This window comes from Stegostoma tigrinum, chromosome 42 (assembly GCF_030684315.1).
Source record: "Stegostoma tigrinum isolate sSteTig4 chromosome 42, sSteTig4.hap1, whole genome shotgun sequence".
NCBI classification, from domain to species: Eukaryota; Metazoa; Chordata; class Chondrichthyes; order Orectolobiformes; family Stegostomatidae; genus Stegostoma; species Stegostoma tigrinum.
The window spans coordinates 4,369,202-4,393,153 of record NC_081395.1 but is presented as its reverse complement, the minus strand read 5'-3'; the positions used below and the strand labels follow the sequence as shown (position 1 = coordinate 4,393,153).

The window sequence follows — 23,952 nt, the reverse complement described above, 5'->3', positions numbered from 1 at the left end:
CATCGGCATACTAAGGAGAATGGACTTCTTCTCTGTCAAATAAGTGGAGGTGAATTTGAGTTGTAGCACATACAGCACTTGCATGTATAATTGAATAGTTTGAAATCCTCACACTTTCTATATTTAAGGGGAACGCCATCTGCATTTGTTAACTCCTTCCAAATCAGATTTAGGAAGGAGTTATAAACACTGCAGTTGGCTGCTGCTTGGTCTTCCTTGTTCCTGTTTTTCTTTAAGCTTAGCCAGGCAGCTGAATCAGCAAGAGAAATTGTGATCTTGAATGCTCCGCTACAGAAAGGAACTGGCATGAATTGGGCTTCTTTTTCCTTTTTAAGGTGGTAAGTATCATGTTTGAAGCAAATTCTAGCTGCTGTCTTCCAGAAGTATTCCTCCAAACCCAAGCAAGCACAGGATAAATTAAACTGCACCCACATTTGGTTGGTTGAGAATTGTGCAGTCAATACCAACAACATCCGTCAGGGGTCACTGTTGATTCTAAGTTGTGAGGGCAGGAACTATTCTCAATGCTAGTTACACTCAATGATAAAGCAAGTTGCTTGATTGACACCTCATGTTGCCTTAAACAGTCAACCCTTCTGCCACTGGTATTTTGTGGCTGTAATGTTGTAAGATGCACTGCAGCAAATTGCAAAGGCTTCCTGGTGGTGGCTTGACCTTGAAAGACAGCAGCTGCAGATCTCCATCCAGCATCCTGAATTGAATATAAGATAACAAAGCGTGGGGCTGGATGAACACAGCAGGCCAAGCAGCGTCTCAGGAGCACAAAAGCTGACGTTTCGGGCCGAGACCCTTATGATGAAGGGTCTAGGCCCGAAACATCAGCTTTTGTGCTCCTGAATGCTACTTGGACTGCTGTGTTCATCCAGCCCCACGCTTTGTTATCTCGGATTCTCCAGCATCTGCAGTTCCCATTATCCTGAATTGAATGTTGCCCAAATCATAAGTATCAGCAGATAACCAGGTTTGGTGGCATTAATTTAAACTTAAATATTGGCCAGGCCAATGAGGGAGGATTTTTAAGATAATAAAATGTGAGGCTGGATGAACACAGCAGGCCAAGCAGCATCTCAGGAGCACAAAAGCTGACGTTTCGGGCCTAGACCCTTCATCAGAGAGGGGGATGGGGGGAGGGAACTGGAATAAATAGGGAGAGAGGGGGAGGCGGACCGAAGATGGAGAGTAAAGAAGATAGGTGGAGAGGGTGTAGGTGGGGAGGTAGGGAGGGGATAGGTCAGTCCAGGGAAGACGGACAGGTCAAGGAGGTGGGATGAGGTTAGTAGGTAGCTGGGGGTGCGGCTTGGGGTGGGAGGAAGGGATGGGTGAGAGGAAGAACCGGTTAGGGAGGCAGAGACAGGTTGGACTGGTTTTGGGATGCAGTGGGTAGAGGGGAAGAGCTGGGCTGGTTGTGTGGTGCAGTGGGGGGAGGGGATGAACTGGGCTGGTTGAGGGATGCAGTGGGGGAAGGGGAGATTTTGAAACTGGTGAAGTCCACATTGATACCATATGGCTGCAGGGTTCCCAGGCGGAATATGAGTTGCTGTTCCTGCAACCTTCGGGTGGCATCATTGTGGCAGTGCAGGAGGCCCATGATGGACATGTCATCAAGAGAATGGGAGGGGGAGTGGAAATGGTTTGCGACTGGGAGGTGCAGTTGTTTGTTGCGAACTGAGCGGAGGTGTTCTGCAAAGCGGTCCCCAAGCCTCCGCTTGGTTTCCCCAATGTAGAGAAAGCCGCACCGGGTACAGTGGATGCAGTATACCACATTGGCTTTCTCTACATTGGGGAAACCAAGCGGAGGCTTGGGGACCGCTTTGCAGAACACCTCCGCTCAGTTCGCAACAAACAACTGCACCTCCCAGTCGCAAACCATTTCCACTCCCCCTCCCATTCTCTTGATGACATGTCCATCATGGGCCTCCTGCACTGCCACAATGATGCCACCCGAAGGTTGCAGGAACAGCAACTCATATTCCGCCTGGGAACCCTGCAGCCATATGGTATCAATGTGGACTTCACCAGTTTCAAAATCTCCCCTTCCCCCACTGCATCCCTCAACCAGCCCAGTTCATCCCCTCCCCCCACTGCACCACACAACCAGCCCAGCTCTTCCCCTCTACCCACTGCATCCCAAAACCAGTCCAACCTGTCTCTGCCTCCCTAACCGGTTCTTCCTCTCACCCATCCCTTCCTCCCACCCCAAGCCGCACCCCCAGCTACCTACTAACCTCATCCCACCTCCTTGACCTGTCCGTCTTCCCTGGACTGACCTATCCCCTCCCTACCTCCCCACCTACACCCTCTCCACCTATCTTCTTTACTCTCCATCTTCGGTCCGCCTCCCCCTCTCTCCCTATTTATTCCAGTTCCCTCCCCCCATCCCCCTCTCTGATGAAGGGTCTAGGCCCGAAACGTCAGCTTTTGTGCTCCTGAGATGCTGCTTGGCCTGCTGTGTTCATCCAGCCTCACATTTTATTATCTTGGAATCTCCAGCATCTGCAGTTCCCATTATCTCTGAGGATTTTTAAACTGGTTTTTAGAGGATTTTTTTACTACTTGAGAAGATAGGTGGGTCACTGGTTCAACATGGCAGCGAAAGGCCACATCTCTGACAGACAAGTGGGAGTTGTACCCAGAGCTTTCTGACTCCAATGCAATGTTACTCGTTCTTCCATTAGAGATTATTGGCCTTCCTGAAGTAATAATGCAGACAGGGTTGTAACTATTTGATAGGGAAGCTTCTTGTCCAGCATGTCAGGAGGCAGAGAAATGGTGCACCTTCAAAATATCTACCTCTTGGTGGGGAAATACCAGCCCTGTGTTCTAGATCACCAAAAGTCAAAACTGCAGCCTACTGCCCACGAGTAAGCATGTGTAACAGGTTTTCTGTGGGTGCAGAACCAAGGAAATATTAGTGTCACAATATGAGAGGTTGATTAGTCACAGACTAATGAGGGAAGGGTTGGGAGACTAGCTTGGTAAATATTCAAGATTTGACTTTTGGAGAGCAATACTGGGCATGAGAGATGCATGAAAAAGGAAATGCTTTTGTTCAGATACATTGAGTCAGCAGCATCATTCCTCCATATTAAGTTCTCCATTGAGAGTAATGGGGAGCGTTAACACATGCAACCTGAGAGGTCATCTAGTGTAGTAGTATTGTTCTTGCATCTGAGGCAGAAACTCTGGGCTGTAAAGGCCCAGGAATGTTTTACTTGTATTCATTCATTAAGGTGTATCCCTGGCTAGGCCCAGCATTTATTTATCCATCCCCCTAATTGTTCTGGTGATAGTGGTGGTGGTTGGCTGCTGGCTTGAACCACTGCAATCCTTGGGGTTGTACACTCACAATGCCATTAGAGGGAATTCAGGGATTTTTTCCCCAGAGACACTAGCGGAATGACTGACTATATCTACGGATCAGGGCATGTCTGCAGTCCAGGCGGTGAGTTTGCTGAGGGTGGTGTTCCTGTATATCTGGTGCCCCTTGTCGTCCCAGTGGTGGCGCTCTAGGTAAGAGGTGGATTCAGAAGATGCTGGCTTAACAGTTGAACATAACTCAAGTTTAAAGCTCTATGATATCTTTGCACCAGAAATAGCAAAATCTAGTTGGCATCTAGGGGTGTTACAGTCACCTCTTAGGAAGGTTGTGCAATGGACAATACAAATGATGTGACGTCTGCATTGTGAAAACTTCATGAGATTGCTGAGTAATATAGAGATGATTTCATATGACATTCAGAACGGTGACTGGTGTGTTAGTAAAGGAAAGGAATATTGTCACATATATTTGTACAACAAAAGGTGGTGACAAATGATCTGGGAGATTTTTTTCCCTTCACCAGAGTATCAGAAAACTACCCCCTGCAACCTCCCATCCTAGCCACTCACCATTCTGACTTGGAAATGTATTGCCATTCCTTTGGTGTCGCTGGGTCAAAATCTTGAAATTCCCTACTGTTTCGGTGTTGTGAGTCAATGCACTGCAGCGGTTCAAGAAGGCAGCTCACCATCACCTTCTCAAGGAGGGGATAGCAGTAAATGCTGGACCCAGGTAGTGACACCTCTATCCCACAACCGAATTAAAAAGCAAGGACGTCGAAGGTTGTGTTGAAGGTGTGCATGAGAGCTGCCCGGAAGACATGCTCCAACAGTTGGACTGGTTCAGACAAACTTCCAACAAACCCCAAACTTCGATGCAATTCTATTGGGAGAGGGAATAAAAAGTACCTCCAGCTTTTTCAAGTGGTTTCAAAGGTTGGAAACCAACGAGAAGAAAACGTGACAGCACCGGTTGGGAGAGGGGTAGGGATTGAAGGCAAGTAGCTCAAGTCTCTGTAAACATAAATCCTCAGCTACAGGTAGGTAAATGAGTGTAGCGCTTTGCCCTAGCATGCCTGTCTGCTTCATCATTTGTACAGTCACCACCTTGAGATTACAAAAGCCGCCAAGTAGGTAAGTCTGGAGCTCGCTGGTGGTGGCTTCAGTTTTGTTTTGACTTCAGTGTATATTGCAGGAGGGCAGTTTTTTTTTAAATAGAAACTAGGGACCTGGGTGGACAGACTTCTCCCTTAACGGAAACTGCTTACATGTTTTGAAATTGGTCGGTAACGCCCTGCTCGGCGAGAGAGAAAGAGAACAGGAAGTTTCATCTCTGGCACATGTTAAGAGGGAAAGACACTTGCTAACCGATTCACCAACTGTGACCAGGAGCAGCTGGACCTCGGGCAAACTGGTGAGGTTTTAATCTGTTGAACCGTGGTTGGGGGTTACTTAGTCAACTTGGTGTTTAACGAGGGGCAGGTCAGTTTGCTTTGGTGAGACGTGTTTGTGCTGTACGTGTGTTACATCGTCGACTAATACAGCACTGCTGGAGGCTATTCAGCCCATCAAATCTTGACTTCTCCAATTATTCCCACTTTGTCCCATCCTGCAAATGTTGCCTTTTCGAGTATTTGTCTAGTCAATTCCCTTCTGAAAGTTGCTGGAGTTAGCTTCCACCATGCTTTTACATAGTGCATTCTATTGAAATCGGCGCAAAAATTTCTCCTCCCATCCTCGGGGCCTTTGCCCAAGTCTCTTCAATCCGTGTCCCTCTGGTGACCTACCCTCCTGCTTCAGGGAACACTTTCTCCCTCGTTGGCTCAATCCAACAGCCCCTTCGATTCCATGTCACTCTGCACCTTCTCTGTTGGGTGGAGAATTTAACTTCTGGGATTTAAACAAAAATTCTCCGCTGTGTTAACTTCTAGTAAGTTCTTTTGGGAGTTGTGAAATGCTTAGTTGTGCATTCAGGCAACCAGAATTATTTTTGTTACGCCAAATGGCTGTGAAGGTCATTCACATCGTTGAGATTGTCCCATGAGGGTGCAAATTACACACTTAAATGGTTCCTTGCCTCACTTTTCTTCATGGAGGGTTTGTTTTGTTGGCTATTATTGATGGGATTTCAGGAGTTCTCAGACCTGAAAGCCTGTAGAGATAGAACTTTGTAGGAGTTTGAAAACAATGGAACATACTGTTACAAGTATCGGGGAACAGGAGGGACTTGAACATTAGTCTTCTGGTGCAAAAGTTAGGACCAACACCACTGCCCTACAAGCACCCCTTTAAACTGGCGCTTGTACTGTCTGTGATAACGGGAACTGCAGATGCTGCAGAATTCAAGATAATAAAATGTGAGGCTGGATGAACACAGCAGGCCCAGCAGCATCTCAGGAGCACAAAAGCTGACGTTTCGGGCCTAGACCCGGGTCCAGGCCCGAAACGTCAGCTTTTGTGCTCCTGAGATGCTGCTTGGCCTGCTGTGTTCATCCAGCCTCACATTTCATTATCTTGTACTGTCTGTCTCCTGTTTCATCATGAGGTATTCCGTTCCAAGATTACTCAACAGCTGTCACTGCAAATACACAACACCCTCCTGTCCTGTCCTCCAGGGTCACCTGTTTGCATATTTCAGAACTATTGTCAATTTTACCTGCTCTGTACCAATCTCTGTCACCCCCTTCACCCCTTCCCTGTCTCTGTCACCTCCTCCAATCCCCTATACCCACTCCCTGTCTCTGTCAGCCCCTCCCTGTCTCTGTCACCTCCTCCAGTCCCCTACGCCCCCTCCCTGTCTCTGTTAGCCCCTCCAGTACTGGGGGCCGTGCCTTCAGCTGCCTGGAACCCTGAGGTCGGAATTCCCTTCCTAAACCTGTCCGTCTCTCTCTGCCATCTTTTCTCTCTTGCCTTTTAAGACACTCCTTAGTCTGTTGTCTTTGAATGAGCTATTGTTAGCATCTTGTCACTGTGTGACTTGGTGTCAATTTTCTTTAATCTGATTTATATTCCAATGATGCACTCGGGCTGTTGTGCTGAGCGAGTGGATACAAATGTGAGTTGTCCGGAAGGACAACCTCTAAGTGTGCTTTGTGTTAGAATAATGTCTTGGGGGCCATTTACTGTTCTTGAACTGTTCAGAAATGTGACTGTTGAATCTCCGACTCATTGTGTTGACCATGTAGCACCCGTGAGAGTGTGTTTGTGTGTGTGTGTGTGTGTGTGTGGTGTCTGTTTTACTCAGGATATTCAGTTGAAAGATTAACTCCCTGAAGTGAGACATTTCCGATGACTGGAAAGGATGGAGAAAAGACGATTATGTCATCTTGTAAAAGTCAGATTGATATCAACATTTATGGTTTCTTAAAAAAAAGTTAAACAAATAAAACATCATGTGGTACAGAGAGAGGCCGTTAGGCCCATCAAGAAAATGGCAGCTCCTTTTCAAGCAATTACCCAATTTTGAATGTTCCAGTTGAATCTGCTCAACCCTGCCCTTTCAGGCTATGCGTCCCAGATCGCAACAACTCACTGCCTCAAATAAAACATTCTCCTTCTCTTTCCCTCTTTGATAGTCTTCAATCTCTCACCCTCTCGTGACTGACCCTCCCTGCTCTGCTGCGCATATTGACTTGATGGAACATCACCACCCCCAGACATTTGTGAGGGAGAGAGATCTGGTTGTGGCAGGGACAGCCATGTTTCTGATTAAAGTCATCCAGGCCCAATGGATAGTGGTTAGCACTGCTGCCTCACACCACCAGGGACTCAGGTTCGATTCCACCCTCTGTCTGTGTGGAGTTTGCACATTTCCCAGTACAAAGATGTGCAGGTTAGGGTGAATCAGCCATACTACATTGCCCCATTAGTATCCAGGAAAATGTAGGCTAGGTGGTTTAGCCATGGGAAATGCAGAGTTACAGGGATAAGGTATTGGGGTGGGTCTGGGGATGCTCTTCAGAGATTGGTATGGACCCAATTGGGCCAAATGGCCTGCTTCCACACTGTAAGGTTTCAGGGAGCACACGTTGGTCAATGTAAAACGGTCAATGGGGAAGAAACTGAAAGGAAGGCAGTTTTGAGACACAAACCTGGCCAACACCCAAAAGGGAGGACCAATGACAGTGGGCTAGACGTTTGGAGTAGGGAGGTCAGGATCCATCAGCAGATTGTGGCAAGGTTGTAAGAAATAAACCATGAAAAGCTGGAAACATCTGATGCAGGGAGAGAGAGAGAAAGGACATATAATGAGGTGAGTGACAAAATGGGACAGCCATGAAGAGGAAAACAAGGAAGTACTCAAAACAGATTCAAGGAAGCTGTGGGAAGTGAATAAGATGCAGTGGGATTGGAAGAGCAATGGGTGACTGATGGCAGGAGATGGTTGGTCAAGCGAGCATTGTGGTGACTCCAGATAAAATGGGAGAAAGCAAAAGAAAAGAAAATTGAGAGATAAGTCAGTAATATACCCTGCATGTGCTAAACCAAAATCGATCCTTTGTTTATCTCAGTTTATACTTGTGCTGCATCCAAAGGCATCTCGCAGGAAGAAAGAACTTGGATTTGTATTAACTTGGGAATTTGCCTTGCACCCAGATCTGCATTTCTACAGAGATTCATTTTGATATCCCCTACAATAGAATTCACACACAGCAAGCTCTCGTAGAGATAACAAGCCAGCTCTTTGATTTTCCTTTGGTATCACCACAGTTCACTGTTGAGATCAGCGTTTGTTCCCCATCCCTAATTACCCCATTGAGTGCCTCTCTCTGGCCATTTCAGAGGGCAGTTAAGAGTCAACCACATCATCGTGGGTCTGGAGTCACATGTAGACATGTAAAGATGGCAGATTTCTCTTCCCTAAAGTGCATTAGTGACTCAGGTAGAGTCCTACAGCTCAGAAACAGACCCTTCAGTCCAACTTGTCCATGACAACCAGGCATCCTAAATTTCCCTGCATTACTTTTATTCATTCACAGGAACATCGCTAGTTGGTCAGAGTTATATATGGTCTATGTTGCCAGGGGACAGAGCAAATATTGTCAGTAGTGGATTTTTGTTTTGAAATTCATTTAGAAGTTGAGGGCATCTCTGGATAGTCCAGCATTTATTGTTCACCTCTAATTGACCAGTTGAGAGTCAACCACATTGCTGTGGGTCTGGAATCACATTTAGCCAGACCAGGTTAGGATGGCAATTTCATACCCTGAAGGAACATTAGTGAACCAGATGGGCTTTTGCCCCCCTCAACAATTGGAAATGGGTTCATCAATAGACTCTTAATTGTGGATTTTTGTTGGATTCAAATTCTACCATCGGCCTGGTGGAATTCGAACCCAGACTCCCAGAGCATTGCCAGGGTCCCTGGCTTAACAGCCCGGTGACAACACTACTAGGCCATCGTCTTTATAGTGTTTGACGCAGATGCTGCTAAACCTCTCCTATTAATGTCCAAATGTCTGATTTCACCGTCGCCAGCTACCAATTCCAGATCTATTGTTAATGGAATTTTAATTTCCACCAGGAACAGTGCCTGGATTTGGACCTGTGTCCCTAGATTAGCCTAAGGAGTGGGGGCGGGGGGGTGCTTCTGCATTGCTAGCCCAGTGCTGTGGGCACCATGTCACTGTCTCCTTTGTAGCGATGTAGGTTAAGGGACAAATATTGGACCTGGTGGGGTGGAGGGAGTAGGGAGAAATGAGGAGGTCACTTCTCCATCCCCCCCCCCAACTCTTCTTCCTCCACCGCACCTCCCCCCACGACTTCTCTTTCAGTTCTCACCCAAACAGCACGCTGCTGAGAGAGGGGTGAGTGGGCTGTGCCCTTCGCTTAATAGAAAGGTCAAGAGGGTGAAGTGGATTGAAAGCGAGAAGTAAAAGGCAGGAAGATGGTGGGGGCAGGGAGGGGGTGTGTTAGAACAGAACGGAAGCTAATGTGGAGCGCTTAGAAGGCACCGATTCTGTGAAATTCACTTGTGGGGAGGGAGGTGGGGGGTGGGGGTGGGGGTGCTGGGAGCCGGTCCGCCATATTGCGTTTGGCTGAAGCGGAAGGCTCGAGGTGGAAGTGAGGTGGCCGCCGCGCTCCAGTTGAGCTGCAGAATTGGGTTGTCGGTCGGTATAAATAGCCAGAGAGAGTTCAACCGCCCCGAGCTTCGGAGGCTCCTTCCTGTTGTTAGAGAGGCTCCGATCCTGAGGCACGGGCAGGATGTTGTGGCAAGCCTAGGTGCCCATTCGTGGTCAGAAGGCGACGGGGGAATGTTCCTGCGTGAGTTTGGGGAGGGTGCGGTATGCAAGAGAACAGTGGACAGTCCCTTTCTCCCTCACCACCTTCTTCCCTGCACCACCCCCCAACCTCCTACTTAATGCCATACCTTATGCCATGGGGCGGGGTCAGCTTCGCGATGAGACCAGTGTTCGCAAGATTGAAGCCACCAAACAGCTCAAGGGTTACTCAGGGGGCATGGGGCAAAGGATGAGTGTCACCTTCCAAATCTCTCCACCTCACACCCAAAGGATCGCCTCCCTCCCCAGACCATCCCCGGCTCTCCCAGGCCATTCCTCTTTCAATCTGATTTGCATTCTCTTTAACCATTCGTGGGTTTGTCCAGCATTTATTGCCCCCCCCACCCCTATCCCTAATTGCCCCTCAAGGCAGTGGAGACCTGCCTTCTTGAGTCACCGCAGAGTGTATCACGTGGCGACATCCACAATGCCCCCTTAGGATTTTGACACGGAAGGAACAGCCAATATAGATTTCCAAGTCGGGATGGTGAGGGTCTCGGAGGGGAACATGTAGGGGATGGTGTTCCCATGTAGCTGCTGCCCCTTGTCCTTCTGGATGGAAGTGGTTGTGGGTTTGGAAGGTGCTGTCTGAGGATCAACCTTCTCTGAACTGTGTGTAATGCAAGTATATCCCTTCTGTGCACAGCGTAGGGTCTCACCAACACCCTGTAAAGCTGTAGCCAGGTTTCCATTTGTAGTAAAGAGCTCTCTTTCATCTGGCCTTATAATTACTCCCTGTAGCTACATGCTGACGTATTGATTCATTTACCAGGCCTCCCGAATCATGTTGGCCCCACCTTCCTGTAGTGTGTCTCCCTCTCCCTCTTTGCCACCACCGCCCCCCCCCACCCCCACCCCCACCCCAACGTGGTGGCTCAGTGGTTAGCACTGCTGCCTCACTACACCAGGAACCTGCATTCAAGTATTCCCTCGGGCAACCGTCTGTGTGAAGTTTGCACATTCTCCTCATGTCTGCGTGGGTTTTCTCTGGGTGCTCCAGTTTCCTACCGGGTTAGGATGGATTGGCCGTGCTAAATTGTCCCGTGGTGTTCTGGGATGTGCGGGTTAGGGTGGATTGGCCGTGCTAAATTGTCCCGTAGTGCCCAGGGATGTGCGGGTTAGGGTGGGATTGGCCGTGCTAAATTGTCCCATAGTGCTCAGGGATGTGCGGGTTAGGGTGGGTTGGCCGTGCTAAATTGTCCCATAGTGCCCAGGGATGTGGGGGTTAGGGTGGATTGGCCGTGCTAAATTGTCCCATAGTGTCCAGGGATGTGCGGGTTAGGGTGGGTTGGCCGTGTTAAATTGTCCCATAGTGCCCAGGGATGTGCGGGTTAGGGTGAGATTGGCCGTGTTAAATTGTCCCGTAGTGCCCAGGGATGTACGGGTTAGGGTGGGATTGGCCGTGCTAAATTGTCCCATAGTGCCCAGGGATGTGCGGGTTAGGGTGGGTTGGCCATGCTAAATTGTCCTATAGTGCCCAGGGATGTGCGGGTTAGGGTGGGTTGGCCGTGCTAAATTGTCCCATAGTGCCCAGGGATGTGCAGGTTAGGGTGGGTTGGCCGTGCTAAATTGTCCCATAGTGCCCAGGGATGTGTCGTTTAGCTGGATTATAGCGGGATGTGGATGGGTCTGGGTGGGATGTTCTGAGGGGCAGAGTGGACTTGTTGGGCTGATGGGCTTGTTTCCACACTGTAGGGATTCTGTGTTCTTCTCACAAAGTTGGCAACCTCACATTTTTTCCACGATGCAGTCCAGCTGCCTATGTTTTAACTGCTCACCTAACCTTCTGGTCACGTGAGGACAGATTGAGTAGTTTACAATACTTTTAAAGGTCAGAAGGATGAGAGGAGATCTAATTGAACAGTACCAAATGTGAAAGGGGATTGACAAAGGAGACGTGGAGAGGATGTTTCCTCATCTCGGGGGGGCGCCGCGTTGTCGGAGGGTCGGCGCTGAGGGGGCGCCGTGCTGTCGGAGGGTCGGCACCGAGGGGGCAGTGGGAGAGCTGGGTACACACACTGCAGCTGAGTAGTGGTGTATGACTCTTGATTTCTGCTGTATTACGTTCGCCGTCTACCACTCCACTGGCAACCAAACTCCAGACCAGTTAATAAAACACAGAAAACAAATTCCCAGCATTTGTTCCTTATCGTGGCACTCAGCTTCCAGCTGTAAAGAGAAACGGATGTAAGGAACAAACACTGGAGATTGTTTTCTGTGTTTTGTTAACTGGGCGTGACTTTAATTGCCAGTGGATGTAGGTCCGACACATTACGCTGGGAAAGCCTGGGTCCAAGGTTTACCAGGTACCAGCTGGGCAGTAGCAGGACAGTAGCCCACTCGGGTGAGACAGTGGGAGCAGCTCCCAGTCCCCAGCCCATTCATCAGCAGTGCTCGCTAATCAGAGTAACTCAGTTTCAGAGGGACCTCCCAGGAAGGCAATTGCTGAAAAGCCGGCTGTGTTAACCAACATTTCTCATCTTCCACCCATCGGGACAAACCCAAAAGTTGCCGAATCATTGACCAACCCTGGACCGTGCTATTCCCCATAGCAACACTTCAGCCAATCGGCGTCGACCTGCCAACCTGGTCCCTGGTCGGGCAAATTGTTGTGATGACCTGAAACGTGGCATTGCTGCGTGCGTGTCCTGATGAGTGCTAACCAAAAAAAACCCACGGGCAACGCAGAGTTTAAATTTCTCACAACCATCAGGGCTGGTCACCTCTGCCCTTTCACCCCAGGCCCTGATGAGGGTCACGCACGTACTGGTTGTGGGCCATAGCAACCAGCAAAAAGATAAAGAAACGCACCCCATGGAAAAGCCTGGACGAGCGTGTTGGTGTGCGCGCCTGTGCACGTGTCTGCGTGTGTCTGTGCGTGCGTGTGTCTCTGTGTGCATGTATATGCACATATGCCCTGAGGACATGCCAAAGTCCAGATAAATAAATAACATTTTTTTAAAAAGATGTATCAGGAGTGAGCCATTTAGCCCTTCGAGCCTGCTAGCCCATTCATTGAGTTCATAGCAGACCTGGTTGAGGCCATAACCCCTCCCAAAACAATGGCCAATCAGAAACCTCTTGAACGTAGCATTGACAATAATCAGTGATGCTGTCCAACCTTGTCTGGGGGAAGAGAATTCCACAGACTCTCCACCTTTGGAGATAAGGAGTTCCTCCTCATCTCCATCTTCAACGCGAGATGCTTTTATTTCTCAATTTTCTGCAGGAGGGGGACCATTTCAAGCCTCTGCCCCACTCCCCAGCAAGATCATTATTGGTTTCAATTAGACCACCTTTCAACCTTCTGAATTCCTTTTCCTCAACCTTTTGTACCTAACCTTCATCCCCCGGCCTCTGCCACACTTTGTCTCCCCTTGCTCTCTCCTTGTCGGTTTCTGGGTTCGTGCTACAGTAAACGTAGAAGCAGGAGCTAGACCATTTCTCCCGCAAAATTGCTCAAATGCATCCTTTACCTACAAAACCGCTTTCCCCACATGATCCCTTCCCATCTCTAATATCTAGAATCCTCTCAAACTCCGTCTTGTACATTCCCAGTGACTGAGTCTCTGCTGGACTCCAGGGAAGAAAACTCCAAAGATTCCCCACCCTCCGAGTGGGGGGGGGGGAAAAACCTCACCCCCTCCTCACCTCAGTCCAAGATGGCCAACCCCTTATCCTGAGATCTGTCTGTCCTCCCAAATCCAAATCAGAGGGATGACTCCCTCCCGCCACCAACCATCCCACTTCCTGTTTTCCCTCTTGTTTAGAATTCCATATTCTTTAGTCTTCTAAACTCCAGAGAATGTAGGCCCAGTCTCCTCAAATCTCACCTCACGGAAACCCTAGAAACAAGGAGCAGGAGTCAGCCCTTCAGTCACAGAGCTGTACAGCACGGAAACAGACCCTTCGGTCCAACCCGTCCATGCTGACCCGATATCCTAAATCAATCCAGTCCTATTTGCCAGCATTTGGCCCATATCCCGCTAAACCCTTCCTATCCATGTCCCCATCCAGATTCCTTTTAAATGCTGTAACTGTACCAGCCCCCACCACTTCCTCTGGCAGCTCATTCCATACACGCACCACCCTCTGTGTGAAAAAGTTACCCCTCAGGTCCCTTTTAAATCCTCCCCCTCTGACCTTAACCCAATGCCCCTCTAGTTTTGGACTCCCCCCACCCTGGGGGGAAAAGACCTTGTCTATTCACCCTATCCATGCCCCTCATGATTTTATAAACCTCTATAAGGTCCCCCCCTCAGCCTCCGACGCTCTGGGAAAAACAGTCCCCAGCCTCTCCCTGTAGCTCAAACCCTCCAATATCCCTGTAAATCTTTCCTGAACCCTTTTCTAGTTTCACAACATCCTTCCCGTAGCAGAGAGACCAGGATTGAATGCAGTGTTCCTTCCAGCCTGTCTCGATCTCAACACCCACCTTGTCCCAGTGGCCACTGACTGCTTTAAAATCGGAAACCCTCCCTGACCATATCGAGCAACTCGGATAGGCTCGGACAGTTTCGGGGCTGGCAACTCAGTTTGGCTCACCTGCTGCCTTTTGCTGTTGCCAGGGATGTTGAAGGATGGCTCAGGGTGGCATCCAGACTTCCAGTGGGGACTACATAGATGCATCTTGGGAGCTGAAGATCGTGGTGGAAGAGTTGGGCCCTGAGGCGGAGCCCATCACCCTGAGAGTGAACGGGAGCGTGCACATTGGCGGCGTCATCCTTCAGCTGGTGGAAAAAATTGGTGAGGCTGCTCAATTCTGACGGTCAGTGTCAGCGAGACGGGGGGGGAGGGGCGGGGGGTAATGGACAAAACTGTGTCAGGCCTGGCGCATTCCGTTCAAGCCTAGACTCCCTTCCTAGGTCAACCACGCTTGCAGACAGTTCATAATGACCTGCCTAGTTAGGAGATTTCTGTGTATGAGGACTACGTCATATTAAGTTTCTCCAGTAAGTAGCTGTGCGCGGACGCACACAGGCAGCAGATAAAAGACCCATTTTGTTGGATTTTTCTTATTTGCCACAGTTGGAGGGTTTGAGCTACAGGGAGGGGCTGAATGGTCTGGGGCTGTTTTCCCTGGAGTGTCAGAGGCTGAGGGGGAGACCTTATAGAGGTTTATAATACCATGAGGGGCACGGATAGGGTGAATAGACAAGGCCTTTTCCGTCGGGAGGGGGGGGAGTCCAAAACTAGAGGGGCACAGGTTTAAGGTGAGAGGGGGAGGATGTAAAAGGGACCTGAGGGGTAACTGTTTCACACAGAGGGTGGTGCGTGTATGGAATGAGCTGCCAGAGGAAGTGGTGGGGGCTGGTACAGTTACAGCATTTAAAAGGCATCTGGATGGGGACATGGATAGGAAGGGGTTAGAGGGATAGAGGCCAAATGCTGGCAAATGGGACCGGATTAATTTAGGATATTGGTCAGCATGGGTGAGTTGGACCGAAGGGTCTGTTTCCGTGCTGTACAGCTGTGTGGAATGAGCATCCTGAGGAAGTAATGTCAGTACAGTTCCAGCTTTTGAAAGACTCTTGGATAAATACATGAACAGGGTCACCAGACCCGAAATGTTAACTCTGTTTTCTCCTCTCCAGACGCTGCCAGTCCTGCTGCGTTTTTCCAGTAACTTTGTTTCTGTTCATGAATGGGAAAGGTTTGCTGGGATACGGGCCAGGAGCAGGCAGGTGAGGCTAGTTTACTTTGGGATTATGGTCAGCACAGACCGGTTGGGCCGAAGGGTCTGTTTCTGTGCTGTATGACTCTCTGACTCGGTAAGCGAAAAATGGGGTACAACAGCTAAACTGTGCAGGAGGAGCGTGCTGAAGGACAGAGCGTGGAACTTAATGGTGCCACAGAGAACGCACCAGGTACATGACAACCGACAGCTAAGTTACAAGCGTTGTTTAAATTTAAACAGCATTCCACTGACAACCAAGTCTAAGACTATCAGCCTTGCAATGTGGTGTGCATGCAAATTGTGGAAGCTTTTTATATTGATGCGTGGCTCCCTGGTCTTTGCAAATGCAGCTCTAAGTTGCATCGCGTCTGTTTGGACTTGTAAAAACACGCCATTCTCTCGTGTGTTCCTTCAGAAAGCACCTGGGCCAATCAGGTTCGACCTGTATGGTTGAAATGAAGGGGTATTTCCTCCAGAGTTGAGCCTGGGTTAGTTGCGAGACGACCCGCTCAACGGCCCCTGGGATAAATCTCCCTCAGGAGTGTAACTGGTCATTGTTTTACATTAACCATTATTATTTTAAACACATTGTAATCTTCATAACCCACTTGCTTAATCATCACACACCACTAATCGTTGATAAACAAACTCAATCCTGCAATGGTTGTTCTCAAAACGTGGAAGTCAAAGGCACACAGAGCTGTACAGCATAAAATCAGACCCTTGGATCTGACCAGCCCACGCTGACCCAGGTATCCTAAATAAATCCGGTCCCATTTGCCAGCATTTGGTCCATATCCCGCTAAACCCTTTCTATCCATGTCCCCAACCAGATGCCTTTTAAATGCTGTAACTGTACCAGCCCCCACCACTTCCTCTGGCAGCTCGTTCCAATACACGCACCACCCTCTGTGTGAAAAAGTTACCCCTCAGGTCCCTTTTAAATCCTCCCCCTCTCACCTTAACCCTATGTCCCTCTAGTTTTGGACTCCCACCCAGCCTGGGGGGAAAGACCTTGTCTATTCACCCTCTCCATGCCCCTCATGATTTTATAAACCTCTATAAGGTACCCCCCTCAGCCCCCGACGCTCCAGGGAAAATAGCCCCAGACCATTCAGCCCCTCCCTGTAGCTCAAACCCTCCAACATCCTTGTAAATCTTTTCTGAACCCTTTCGAGTTTCACAGCATCCTTCCTACAGCAGAGTGAGCAGAATTGCACACAGTATTCCAAAAGTGGCCCTAACTGATGCCCTGTACAATCAGTTAGCTCACTTGGCTGTACGGGTGGTTTGTGATGCAGAGTGATGTTAAGAGTGTGGGTTCAGTTCCTGCAACTGACTGACGTCACCCTGAAGGACTTCTCAACCTTGCTGTCGCCTGAGGTACGGTAACCTTCTGATTAAACCAACACCAGTCATCTCCCTTCGATGGGGTGGCACGTTGACTCAGTGGTTGGCAATGCTGTCTCACAGCGCCAGGGGTTCAATCCCTGTCTGTGTGGAGTTTGCATATTCTCCCCATGTCTGTGTGGGGTTTCCTCCGGGTGCTCCGGTTTCCTCCCACGGTCCAAAGGTGTGCATCTTAGGTTGGATGGGCCATGGGAAATTGCCTCATAGTGTCCAGGGATGTGCGGGTTAGGGTGGATTGGCCATGGGAAATGCAGGGATGGGGGTTGGGGTGGTAGGTCTGGCTGGGATGATGCTCCTCTTCAGAGAGAGTCGATGGGCCAAATGGTCTGCTTTCGCAATACCGGGATCCTACGACGAGTGAGAGAGCCCTCTGGGACAAGAGCGACTCCATCTTTCACTTTACAAAGAATGGAGACCCTCGAAGCTGCACATTGTTTAAACATTCGGTGTGGCCGGGCCCGGTGTCTATTGCAGTTGGGAGGCAACTCGGCCCTCATGGTGGGCCTGGAGTCACGTTGTCCACTCTGATGTGGACAACCACACCGAGGGCCTATTTATGTACTAGGCCGCAGCCTGCCTAGTCCGAGATGTGGCTGGAGGCGGGCTGCTGGGGGAACTGCACAGGTTTGCTGCAGTCTGTGTTGTGTTTTTTAATTTCCTGCCTGAGAGGAAGGATGTGGTTCTGAGCTGTCAGATCAGCAGAAGGCGAAGCGGGAGAGGAACAGTAGCGTTGACTGGAGAGTCACGTGGTGATGGTGGTTGGGGGCGAGGGGAGGGGTGACGCTGACTGAGGCCTGTACAGCAAGACCGGGCTGCTGATGGCAGGACTTTGGCAGAAACTGAATTGAAACGGGGCAGAGGAAGCACCCGAGATGCAGATCTCCAGGCCCAGAGAAGACATCATTTGCATTAGAGGCAGTACGGCCATTTTAACACAGAACGTAGAACAGCGCAGTACAGGCCCTTCGGCCCACGATGTTGTGCCAACCTATTATCCCACTAAGATCAAACTACCCTGCATATCCCTACATTTTACTACCTCCACGTGCCTATCCAAGAGTCGCTTAAAAGTCCCTGAGGTTTCTGACTCAGCTTTGACAGGGAGAGCGTGGGGTGTGGGGAAACGTGCTAACGCGAGTCACATCTCTAGCGCCCCCCCCCCCCCAGAACTGTGCGTCAAAAGTCAGATCATTGCTTGTGTTTAACGGGGAGGAGATCCACCTTTCGGGGAACCCCCTCTCCCCACCAACCTTGTTTTTGGAAGGAGCGGGTGACTCATGTGAGGAACTCCCCAGGGATGTGAGGAGATTTGGGAACCTATCTATGTCTGTCTTAAGTACGCTCGCTGGCCTGCCCTCCACGGCCCTCTGTGGCAATAGAATCAACAGGTTAACTACGGGGCTGAAGAAATTCCTCCTCATCTCAGTTCGAAATGGTCGTTCATCTTAAGCCTGTGTCCTGGAGTCCTTTCTCTCCATCATCTCCACATCCACTCTGCCCAGGCTGCTCAGTGTTCTGTAAGATTCAGTCTAATCCCCCCAACCTCCCTCAATCCTTCTAAACCCCATTGAGACCCAGCGTCATCAGCCACTCCTTGTATGACATTATGTGTAGAGGAGGAAGGTGCAAGGTCAAAGAGGTTTGGAGGAGTGGAACTGGGTGTGTTTGCTCATTCAGGGAGCCAGTATGCTCACAAGAGGCTGAATGACCTTCCTCTGAGCTGTGACAGTTGATGTAACCCCCAGGGATGAGCTAATGGATTGAGGAAGTGGTGAGGACTGAAGCCTCGGGTTCCCGTGGGAGGCATCCAGACTGAGTCACCATTGCTGTCCAGTCACCACAAGCTGAGCTTCGACGTTGTGCAAGTGTTGATACTGAGGGCCCCCACCTTCCCAACCTGGAGGGGGCAACCACTGCCCTGTGCTCATATGGCGCTCTTCACAACCCAAGCTGCCTTGTCCCCCTCCTGCCCCTCCCAATTCCTAATTTCCGTAAGGAATGGGAGCAGGAGAAAGCCCCAAAATCGTTGGCAAGTCCACCCAAGGCCTTAAATCCTCATTGATATCAACTGCTCCAGGCCTCTCAACCCCCCTAACATTTCTAAACAAAAAAAAATCTATCCTCATCTTCTCTCAAAGCACTTTCAGCATTCCCGCCACTGTAGCTCATTGGTGTAGAGAATTCCAAGCATTTACTGTCCCGCCCGGAAGAAGAATTTCCCTCAAACCCTATTCTGTAATGATGCCTCCCCCCATTAGAACCTGTGAGTAGGCCTTCCAGCCTGACCTTTGACCTCAACCCCTTCTCCCCCACACTATCCCCACGTCCCTTGCTGTAGTGAATATCCAGAAGCCTATCGATTTCTGCTTTGGTTGTCCTCAAATCACGCTGCCATCCGGGGTAGGGGACTCCCAAAGATTCGCACGGCACAAGAAGAGGGATTTCTCCTCATCTCAGTCCATTAAGGCCACCACCTTATCCCAAGACTCCATTTCCAGAGAGGTGGCGAGGGAGAGTGCTGAGGGTGACCCAGGGCATTTGCATGATGGATATGGACAGGTTAGCTGAGTGGGCAACAAAGTAGTGGGATGGAATATAGTGTGGGGAAACAGTGACATTGGCAGGAAGAATGGAAAAGTAGTATGTTATTGCAGAGGGGGAAAAGACTGCAGAAAGCTAAGGAACAGAGAGATTTGGGAATCGCTGGGCACAAAGCACTTGCATCCGAGTCCAGCTGGTCATAGGGAAGGCCAATGGAGTGTGGGCCTTCATTTCGAAGGATAAGAATAGCCAGGTTTTGCTGAAATGATAGAAGGCACTGGTCAGACCACAGCTGGAATACTGTGAGCGGTTTAGGGGCCCCGTATCTAAGCAGAGACAGACTGGCATTGGGGGCAGTCCAGGGAAGGTTCTCTCGGCTGATCCCACGGATGGAGGGACAGCCTTATGAGGAGAGGTTAAGCAGAGACATTTAAATTAAACTCATCAGGATTGTCGGTGTACAAGTTCTGACAGGCTATGTGAGAGCTGGGACAAAAGAGCCACTTCAGTAAGGTCCAAGACAGGGGACAGTCAGTGCTGAGGGAGGGGGCACTATCGGAGGGTCAGTGCTGAGGGAGGGCGCACTGTTGGAGGGTCAGTGCTGAAAGAGCGGGCACTATCAGAGGGTCAGTGCTGAGGGAGCGGGCACTGTCGGAGGGTCAGTGCTGAGGGAGGGGGCACTGTCGGAGGGTCAGTGCTGAGGGAGCAGGCACTGTCGGAGGGTCAGTGCTGAGGGAGCGGGCACTGTTGGAGGGTCAGTGCTGAGGGAGCGCCGCACTGTCGGGGGGTCAGTGTTGAGGGAGGGGGCACTGTCAGAGGGTCAGTGCTATCAGGGTGCCGCGCTATCTTAGGTTCAGGGCCGAGGGAGCACCACACTGTCGGAGGGTTCTGACTAACTAGTCATAACATCTGCGATACCATCTTGTTGGAGCCGGGAAGGTTGGTGGGTGGGGCGGGGAATTGAATGGAGGTGCACAGAACCAGGAAGGGAGCTGTTCAACTGAGACAATGAGGGAGAAATTATTCCCAGCGGCAGGAGGGCTGCTCACCAGAGGAGCATCAGGGAGGGAAGAGAGGTCTTCCAAGAGCTGGCATGGGATTGATGGGCTGAACTGCCTGATCCTAATCGGGGGGAAATCGAAGGCAGAATGTGAAGCACTAAGTTGTAGGAAGTGTTGTTTGGGGCCGTGTTCTGAACAGATATAGAAGTTTCCTTTATTATTCATTGCTAGACCAGCATTTATTGCCCAGCCCTAATTGCCCAGAGGAGCAGTTTGAGTCAACCACATTGCTGTGGGTCTGGAGTCACATGTAGGCCAGACCAGGTAAGGATGGCAGTTTCCTCCCCTAAAGGACATTAGTGAACCAGATGAACCATAATTAGACTCTTAATCCCAGATTTTTTTTGTTATTGAATTCAGATTCCACTATCTGCTGTGGCAGGATTCGAACCCAAGTCCCCAAACGATGACCTGGGTCCCTGAATTAGCCACCCAGCACTAGGCCATCGTCCACCTGCCACACCTTTGTAAGGCATTAAGCACATTTTGTGTGAACAGTAACTCTTCACAGGGGGCTCCCAATCCAGAGCATTGTGCCCAGGCTGCATTGCTCACACTCCTGTCCCGACAAGCCTACGCATGTACACCGATCTGAAACACAGCCCTAATGGTCTTCCCCCAGACCCTTCACCCAGTCACCCAAACCACTGCAGCCGCACCCCCCCCCCCCCCCCGCTTTTCCAAACAACCATCATCAAGGTATGTACCTACATCTGACACCGTCCTGCCCCCACCCCATCCCTGTGTTATCACCAATTCATCTTGGATGTCAACAGCAACTTCGTGATGTTTAGCACCTTTCCAATCCCCAAGGAGCATCACACATTAGGGGTTATTAGGGACAGACAACCGAAAGGGGTGAGAAGGTCGGTTTTAAGGAGCATCCTATAGGGCAAGGGCAGGAGAGAGGGTTAGGGAAGGACGTCCCGAGGTCACGGCCCCCAGTAATGCAGTGATGAGAATTGGGGGATGCCCCAGGGGCTGGTACTGGAGGGGATGGCAGAGATAAGGAGGGGGTATAGGTGATGGAGGGGGATGGTAGAGATAGGGAGGGGGCGTTGGGGCTGGGGGGGTGACAGAGATAGGGAGGGGGTATAGGTGATGGAGGGGGATGGTAGAGATAGGGAGGGGGCATGGGGGCTGGAGGGGGTGTAGGTGATGGAGGGGTTGGCAGAGTTAGGGAGGGACTGTAGGGGGCTGGAGGGGATAGTAGGTGACAGAAGGGAGAGTGGCCTGCTTGCTGTGTCAAGTGAGTGTTATGACTGCTTGCTGCTGGAAATGCAGGTCATTGTGGGTTCTGAATGCTGGGATATCGGAGAGCTGTGGTTAGCCTTGGGGGGTGGTGTAATGCCCCCCTTTCCCGGACAGATGCCTATTATTGAATGTTGGCAGCAAGTCTCGCTGCTATCAGCGTGTGCCTTCCCTGCCCTGCCTCCAGCTGTATATTCCGAGATAAATGAGCTGACTCACTGACGGTCGGAATCTGCAGGGATAGAGCCCAATCCAGCTGACAATGAAGGAGGATGAAAGGGCATTATCGCGACAGGAGGCCGGAGTTATCAGCAGGCAGGGTGCTGTCCCTCCCCATCACCCGCTTGTGTATTTTTGTCCTGTCAAAAGTGACGTCCGGCCCAGAGCCGCTCTGTATGAGATTTGCATTTCAGACTGCGCCTTTCGGGACCTTGGAACCTGAATAAAAGAACTTTATTTTTGACCTGCGGTCTCGTTTTGGACTGTGCAAACTGCAGGAGGCACAGCAAGATCCCACCTATAGTCTTTTGGGAGCGACCCTGACCATCTGTGCTCAGTGACGTTGGCCTCAGGACCGCTGGGGAGAAGCCTCCCTCCGCTCCTCTTTCTTCCACTAGATGGTCTTGGGATGTTTTACACTCCCCTCTTCCCTCATCGAAGCCTTCGCCAAGGTGGGGGGGGGGGGGGTGGGGGCAATGGTCTAGTGGGATTATCACTGACCTGTTAATCCAGAAACCCAGGGGATCCAGGTTCAAATCCTGCCTCAGCAAAGGGTGGAATTTGAATTCAATAAAAATATCTGGAATTAAGAATCTAATAATAACCATGAATCCGTTGTTAATTATTGGAAAATCCCATCTGGGTCACTAATGTCCTTTAGGGAAGGAAACTGCCATCCTTACCTGGTCTGGGCCTACGTGTGACTCCAGACCCACGGCAATGTGGTTGACTCTGAACTGCCCCCTGGGCAATTAGGGAAGGGCAATAAATGCCACCCGGCCGGAGACACCCTCATCTAATGAATAAAAAAAAAGACGGGATCTGCGAGAGGTCTGGGAGGGATGTAGGGGCTGAAGGAGGCGACAGGGATGGGGAAGGGCCAGAGGGGGCGACAGGGATGGGGAGGGGGCGACAGGGATGGGGAGGGGCCAGAGGGGGTGACAGGGATGGGGAGGGGGCGACAGGGATGGGGAAGGGCCAGAGGGGGTGACAGGGATGGGGAGGGGGCATTGGGATGTTGGTAATCTGGTGACTGGGTCAGTCAGGCTCCCGTGATGCTGTAAGATGGCTGATGGAGGGAAGGTTGGGATGGTCACTGCTCCTTATTTCCAAGACTATCCAGTCGGCCCAGGATGTGGGGATGTTTGATTTCTGCCTATCTGTTTGTCAGAGATAAAGAAGAACTGGTCGGACCACGGGCTGTGGTGGGAACAGAAGAAACGCTGGGTTCTGAAAACCAACTGGACCCTGGACAAGTGTGGCATTCAGGCCGACGCCAAGCTGCTGTTCACCCCTCAACACAAGTCCCTGCGTCTCCAACTGCCCAACCTCCGAACGGTCAAACTGAGAGCAAGCTTTTCCAGCCCGGTCTTCAGCTCCGTCATCGGCATCTGCAAGATGCTCAGTGAGTCCTCTGCATCCCCCTTCCCCAGCTGGTCCCCTACATCTCTCTCTCACATTGTCTCCATTCCCTCTCATTTCACACCCACCACCACCCCCCCCACCCCGCCACATCCACCTCCTCTGCTACTTACCTCTCGCTCTCTCTCTCTCTCTCTCTCTCGCTCTGTCTCTGTCTCTCTCACTCTCTCTCTCTTTCGCGCTCTCTGTTGCTCTCCCTCTCTCTCTCGCTCTCTCTCTATCTCTCTCTCTCTCGCTCTCTCTCTGTTGCTCTCCCTCTCTCTCTCTCTCGCTCTCTCTCTGTTGCTCTCCCTCTCTCTCTCGCTCTCTCTCTCTCTATCTCTCTCTCTCTCTCGCTCTCTCTCTCTGTTGCTGTCCCTCTCTCTCTCGCTCTCTCTCTCGCTCTCTCTCTCTCTCACTCTCTCTCTCACTCTCGCTCGCTCTCTCGCTCACTCTCTCTCTCGCTCTCTCTCTCTCTCACGCTCTCTGTTGCTCTCCCTCTCTCTCTCGCTCTCTCTCTCTCTATCTCTCTCTCTCTCGCTCTCTCTCTGTTGCTCTCCCTCTCTCTCTCTCTCTCTCGCTCTCTCGCTCTCTCTCTCTCGCTGTCTCTCTCTGTTGCTCTCCCTCTCTCTCTCGCTCTCTCTCTCTCTATCTCTCTCACTCTCTCGCGCTCTCTCACTCTCTCTGCTGTCTCTGTTGCTCTCTCTCTTGCTCTCTCTCGCTCTCTCTCTCGCTCGCGCTCTCTCTCACTCTCGCTCGCGCTCTCTCTCAC

At 50.6% G+C, this 23,952-nt stretch overlaps 1 protein-coding gene across 1 annotated transcript in view; it reads left to right on the top strand.

Annotated features, from left to right (window-relative positions):
• Positions 1–4,635: 4,635 nt before the first annotated feature.
• LOC125449285 (fermitin family homolog 3-like) overlaps positions 4,636–23,952 on the top strand; it is a 28,164-nt gene continuing 8,847 nt past the window's right edge. Inside the window, exons 1-3 of the mRNA XM_059641487.1 lie at positions 4,636–4,753; positions 14,189–14,366; positions 22,951–23,184. Coding sequence (XP_059497470.1) covers positions 14,201–14,366; positions 22,951–23,184 — 400 coding nt within the window. The 5' untranslated portion in view covers positions 4,636–4,753; positions 14,189–14,200. The remainder of the gene's footprint in view (positions 4,754–14,188; positions 14,367–22,950; positions 23,185–23,952) is intronic.